This window comes from Cebus imitator, unplaced genomic scaffold (genome assembly GCF_001604975.1).
Source record: "Cebus imitator isolate Cc_AM_T3 unplaced genomic scaffold, Cebus_imitator-1.0 Scaffold271, whole genome shotgun sequence".
NCBI classification, from domain to species: domain Eukaryota; kingdom Metazoa; phylum Chordata; class Mammalia; order Primates; family Cebidae; genus Cebus; species Cebus imitator.
In genome coordinates this window covers 2,369,638-2,375,971 of record NW_016107586.1, presented here as the reverse complement: position 1 = coordinate 2,375,971, position 6,334 = coordinate 2,369,638, and the positions used below count along the sequence as shown (strand labels likewise).

Below are 6,334 nucleotides of genomic sequence, written 5' to 3'. Positions count from 1 at the left end.
AAAAAAAAAAAATGGGAGTTCCCCTGCAGAAGCTCTCTTGCTTGCCACCATGTAAGACATGACTTTGCTCCTCCATCACCTTCTGCCTTGATTGTGAGGCCTCCCCAGTTATGTGGAACTGTGAGTCAATTAAACCTCTTTCCTTTATATGTAACTCAGTCTCGGGTATGTCTCTATTAGGAGTGTGAGAACAGACTGATACAGTGACTTTCAATATTCCTAACTTATTCCATAAAAAACCTTATAAATGTTAATTTATTATACATCAGAAAGTATAATATTGTTTGTTATATTCCTGAAAAGTCACAGAAGAATGTTGTATCAAGCGGGTATACATAGGAAGTGAAGACAGATGATACTTAGAAAACTACTTCTTATCCCTAGGGTCTTGAACTCTTGATCTTTAACCAGCAGAATCCTCTCAGATTAGTCTCGTAGGTTAATTATTAAGAATTGTAGTTGTAAAAAAGTATGTATTGTTTCCTTTTAACTGTGGCCGTGAACAGTGTGTCAACATACAAGGAGGAAGGTGAAGCAAAATTAATGCCATTAGAGAGGTGATTTGAGCCAAGGTTGAAGGTTACAACCCAGGAGTATAGGTTCAAGTTGCTCTGAATAGACACTCTCAGCAGCAGTTACAAGTGGATTTCCAAAGGCAAAAAAGGGCTTCAGGGAGTGGGTTGACACAAAGTTGTTTGTTAGGAATTCTCATTGGTTTACAGAAATAACATTGATTAGTAGCTGGCTACACATTGTTAAGCTATAGGCTGTAGGTTACAGTGTTTGCTGTGGCATTATTAGGTTAATTTATTTAACCTAATTTAACCTTATTTAACTTGTGGCTGTAACAAGCAGTTTCAAGAGGTGAATATATAGCTCAAAGCGGGAAGTAGGGCATGACTGCTGTCTCATTTTAATGTCTCTTTGGGCTTAATAATTTTAAATGGCTCATATTTCTCAGATGAAAGTTCTTTTCTTTCCTCAGGTGTATATTCAGATGTTTACACAACCACAAGGGACTTGGAGAGGATCTATTATAATGCACACCAGTAATATAGTACAGTAATTCACTGGGAGAGTATATTTTCAATTTATTTCTTTGAGGAATTAACCTTTATTTATTGATGAGCTGGATCTTTCAAATCATTACAACAAAACATTGCATTATTCATACTAAATTAGGGGACAGGCCGTTCCAAGTAAAAGTTTTAAAATAATACCTTGATGTGAAATTGTTTTGTTTGGCCATTCAGAGGTTTCGCCCGGCCAAGTTGAAATTTACAAGGTTATTTACATGAAGTCATTCATGTGCTAAAAGTTCTTCTAAAAAGTCAACTTCCTTAAAAAAAGTTAAGCAATGCTCCTATTTTAGCAAAAATGTGGTCAATTTTTAAAAATTTATATCAGTTTCTTGCCTATTTACAGAATTAAATAAAAATATGTAGTGATCACATTTATCTAACACATTCTATGCCAAGTGCTGCCCTAAGTGCTTTCTGTATAGTAACTGATTTAATCTTGCCACAAACTCTATGTCAGAGATGTCTGAACCCGAGCGACTCCATCTTGAGTGAGGGCTAGGAAAATGAGGCTGGGACTTGCTGGGCTGCATTCTCAGAAAGTTAGGTATCCCTAGCCTCTAGATGTTTATGGTTAAGGGAACAGATTGATAATGTTTACTAAACAGACCCAGACTTGGGAGTGTCCAGATATCCCAATATCTTGAGAACAAAGGGATTCCTAATTTTGCTTTAAAGATAATATTGATTCTTGCAAAACATAGTAATTATGAAAATTAATCCTTTATCACAAATCCTTGTAGCAGAGCATATCTCCCCATGATCTTTTTTTCATCCTGTGTATTTAAGGTATCTGGGGCAAACGCATTCGTCCTCTTACTTTTGGGAACACCCTAGTCTGTCTATGGAGTAGCTGTTCTTTCACCTCTTTATTTTCTTAATAAACTCAGTTTTGTTTTGCACTGTGGACTTGCCCTGAATTTTTTCTTGTGAAAGATCCAACAATCCTCTTTTGGGTCTGGATCAGGACCCCTTTCCTGAAACATCTATACGGGACGCATAATGTTTTTTCCATCTTATTTTACAGGTGAGGGAACTGAAGCACACTGAAGCTAGTGACTTCCCCATGTTCACAGTTAATAAGTGGTTGTTATGGGTAGAACTGTGCTCCTCCCAATTTCATACATTGATGTCCTAATCCCCAGCACCTCAGTACGTGACCTTATTTGGAAATAGGGTTGTTGCAGATGTAACTAAATTAAAATGAGTGTGAATAATGGAGTGCAAATGAAGATGAAGGCACAGATGGGATGGTGCCTCTCCACTCCAAGGGACACCAAAGATTCCCTCAAACCACCAGAAGCTGGGAGAGAGGCATGGAACAGACTCCCTCACAGTCCTCGGGAGGCAGCAACCCTGCTGATACCTTCATCTTGGCCTTGCAGCCTCTAGAACTGTGAGGTGATACACTTCTGTTGTTTAAGGCACTCTGCAGTACTTTGTTACCCTAGTCCTAGGAACTGATTACAGGGGTGGAGCCAGGATCAAAACAGGCAGGGTGCTCCAAGACTTGGCGCTTTTCACCAAATTCTCTGCTCTTCCCCTAATAGGGCTAATCAAAATAAAAACAGACATCTCCCCCCATCCCACCCCAAAAATGGCACAGGAGTTACCAGCTTTCAAATCTAGGCAAATAAAGAAATCTTTGAATAATCTTTTTCCTTATCTGTATGATGGCCCTGGAACCCCTCTTTCCTGACCCCTAAGTTAAAAGAGCTGTTTGAGAGGACTCCGTGGCCAGACCTTTATTCACAGACCCAAGACTAAATTCATTAGGCCCACCTGCTTGATTCTGGGCCTGTGCCCTTATTGTAACTGACATGTATGTTCAGTTGCTTGTTGCTTTCAGAGTCCAATTATTAATAAGAGCAAAGTCTGGTATAAAGTGATTTTTTTATTCCAAAGCTACCTTAGCGGAAGAAAAACAGGCTTCCTGCCTTAAGGGTACCATTTCGCTTCTGGGGCAGAAAACAGGGGCTTTTAAAGGGAGGACTTGGTATGAACTGCATGCTGGGGAGGGAGCGAGTGGGTGGGGGTTCGAGGTTCACTGGACTTGCTTTGGTGCTTTATCTACTGGATGGTGCCATCATGGGCAGAAGTCCTTTGTAAAGTAGCCTTGTCTGGGCATACTTTTGGATGTACATTGACTGTTATCTCTCAAGGCAATCTCCTGATGGGCCAGAGTTCTGCTCTGGAGCTTTTAAGTAAGCACCCAGTTAGATAAGCTTGCCCTGTAGGGAGTGTCTGGTGAAGGGAAGGTAAAAGATAATTGCATTTCTAAAAAGCTAAGTAGGAAGTGGGGAACAGGGAGAAAGAAGGAAAGAGAAAAGACAGGAGAAACAAATAATTTAAAAAATAACTCATTCTCTATATCTTAGAAAAGTGAGAGTACTCAGTTACATTACCAGGGCTTCAAAACCCAAAAGTTTAGTAAGTGGGAGATTTTTGAAAGCAGCACCATTATTCTGAGGTTAATAATACCCAGGTTTGTGCTGTCTCCTACGGGCTAAAATGAAAAGGGATGTATCCTACAGGTGGCAGTAGGGATAGAGGCCCTCCCAGTAGTCATGTTAAGCTAGTACTGAGGAAAAAAGGAAAAGCCTGTCCAGGTGGCTGGGCAAACCTGCAGCGAGCCATACATAGCCAAGCTTGTAAATCAAAGGAAATGACCAAGGTGAGTCTCAATCATTTTAGAGGTTTATTTTGCCAGGGTTGAGGACACATTTGAGAAAAAGGAACACAAAATCACAGGGACATCTGTGATCTGTGCTCTTTCCAAAGAGGGCTTGAGGACTTCAATATTTAAAGGGTAAACAGCAGGTAGTAGGGGACAGTGGAAAGAAAGAAAAAAGGGAAGGTAGATAAAAGGGGCAGGTAGTTGCATTCTTTGGGGCCTTTGATCAGCATTCATTGAATGCACATGTGACATGTGAAAGGAGGATGTAGAGGAAGAGTCAGTTATGCAGTCGTCTAGTGCTTGATGAATCTGCATTTTTACAAGATTAAATATAGGGTAGACAAAGCAGTCAAATATGCCTTTTTCTCTAGCAAGAGGAAGCACGACTCCTGGGCCTCTTTGTCCCGTGCTTGTGAAGATAAGCTGTTAATTTACATTACCAGTGTGAAATTCAACTGATCTGTTTTAGAATAAAGATCCTGGGGGCCCACTAGGAATTTCCTTGTAAGGAAACCCGTTGGGGAGTTGTGTGGCCTTTTTTCTTTGTAGCTATCTATTTAGGAACAAATGGGAGGCAGTGTTTGTTGCCTGACTCAGTTTCCAAGCTTGACTCTTCCCTTTGGCATAGTGAGTTTGGAGTCCAGAGATTTTAATTTTCCCTTCACAAGCTGAACAGGAGCCTTGGGAGAGAACGCTTTGGACCGGGGAGTGAGCCATGAGCTCGAGCCACAGGTTCTGAAGCCTTGAAGCCTTGGGACCAAGCGGGTGGTGCTTAGAGGTCGGTGCCACGGGAGGGAGGTCAGGGCCAGGGTCAGACGTGAACCCTTGTGGAGGGCGGACTGGAGACCCCTTCGTTCGGGGGCGGAGGCTTGGCTCTGAGCATTTAGAACTTTTGTGCATTTCCCCGTGGCGCCATCTCTTGGCCAGATACACGCTTTAACGCAACAGCCCCTCAAGATGTTTTAAGGGCTATACCCTAAAGCCGGGAAGGCAGACAGGGTGGAGCTGGCTGCCGCCCGGGGAAGGCACTTTTGAGCTGGGGAAGGAGGGCGGGAAGGACAGGGGACCTACTTCCGGAATCGCCTGCAAACCCTAGAGGAGCTCGATCCGCGCTGCGCCACGATGTCCGGGGAGTCAGCCAGGAGCCTGGGGAAGGGTGAGGCCTGCCCGCCGCGAGGAGGGGGTGATCTCGGCGACCCCCGGCGGCATGTTCGCGGCTACTCCGGGAGGCCAGCCGCCGGGGAGCTTCCCACCAGCGGCGAACAGGCCGGAGCTGCAGTGCGATGCGGGGGCGGCGGGATACTGGGGGTCTCGACACCTCCCTGGGCCCTAATCGCCTTCGCTTCTCCCCGGCAGGAAGCGCGCCCCCAGGGCCGGTCCCAGAGGGCCTGATCCGCGTCTACAGCATGAGGTTCTGCCCGTTCGCTGAGAGGACGCGTCTGGTCCTGAAGGCCAAGGGAATCAGGTGGGCATCCAGGCGGGGGACGCTCCCGGGGCCGTCCGGGAGCTTGCTGCAGGCCGCGGGGTGGGGTGGAGTCTCAGCCCCCTTCGACGCCTCCTCCCGCCAGCGTCCTTTAATTAAACTCTTCTCGGCCCTTTGGGAGACAGCAAGTTATAGACCCTCCCCTAGGAAAAATATGCCACAGATTCTAGCGATCTAGGACACCTCATTTAGATTAACCAACCATTTAATGGATTAGAAAAACTGAGGTTCCAGTGATGATAGTGATTTGCCGGGCAGCTCTTTCAGCTTTGGTAGGTCCTGAATTCCTAGTCCAGAGTCCTTTCGCTTTCGTCCCACTGTGATTCTCCATTCTTATTCCAGTTTAACTGTTAATTGTTATTCTGAATGTATTGTACCCTCCCAGAATAGTAATTTACCTCAGTACAGCAGAGTTCAGACCGTGACCCTCCTCCAGGGTAGTGCTTAGTTTACTAAACATGTTCCTGTGGATTGAGCTGTTGGTTGAATCAAACAGAGGGAAGTGTATACAGTTCATCCTTCTGCAGAGCCTCAGTTTTGAAACTACCATAGTTTTGACTTATGCGCTATCCAGAGGACATGTGCAATAGTCACTTGGCTTTTCTGGGACACCAAATATCCATTGGAACCACTCCCCTTCCCATGACCTTTGGATGTCTATTGATTAGACATTTATTTACCTGTGATGTGGAAGGCTGGAAGGCGCTGTGGAAGTTTAAAACAAAACCTCCATTCTTAAGGAATTTTCTGTGTGCTTACTGTTTGTGAACTAATTTTGTCTTCTAAGGGGAGAATCCTTAGGGGTAGGCAATTATCTTCCCTAAAAGAAAGGTAAAATGCATTTTAAAAATACATTTTGAAGAGGATTAGTCATTACTTCACCAAGAAATGCATCTCATTTGGATGAGATTATGATTCTGGACATATAGCAGAATACTTATTTAGTAATGTTTATCAAAAACATTGTCAGGCCGGGCGCGGTGGCTCAAGCCTGTAATCCCAGCACTTTGGGAGGCCGAGGCGGGTGGATCACGAGGCCAAGAGATCGAGACCATCCTGGTCAATATGGTGAAACCCCGTCTCTACTAAAAATAC

General features: G+C 44.3%; 1 protein-coding gene across 2 annotated transcripts in view; it reads left to right on the top strand.

Annotated features, from left to right (window-relative positions):
* Positions 1-3,653: 3,653 nt before the first annotated feature.
* Positions 3,654-6,334, top strand: part of GSTO1 (glutathione S-transferase omega 1) — a 14,974-nt gene continuing 12,293 nt past the window's right edge. Inside the window, exons 1-2 of one of the 2 annotated variants that reach the window (XM_037728596.1) lie at positions 3,654-3,753; positions 5,113-5,221. In XM_037728596.1, coding sequence (XP_037584524.1) covers positions 5,163-5,221 — 59 coding nt within the window. In that variant the 5' untranslated portion in view covers positions 3,654-3,753; positions 5,113-5,162. Of the gene's footprint in view, positions 3,754-4,010; positions 4,913-5,112; positions 5,222-6,334 lie in introns of those variants that run through there. The other variant, XM_017500812.2, reaches the window with a different exon arrangement.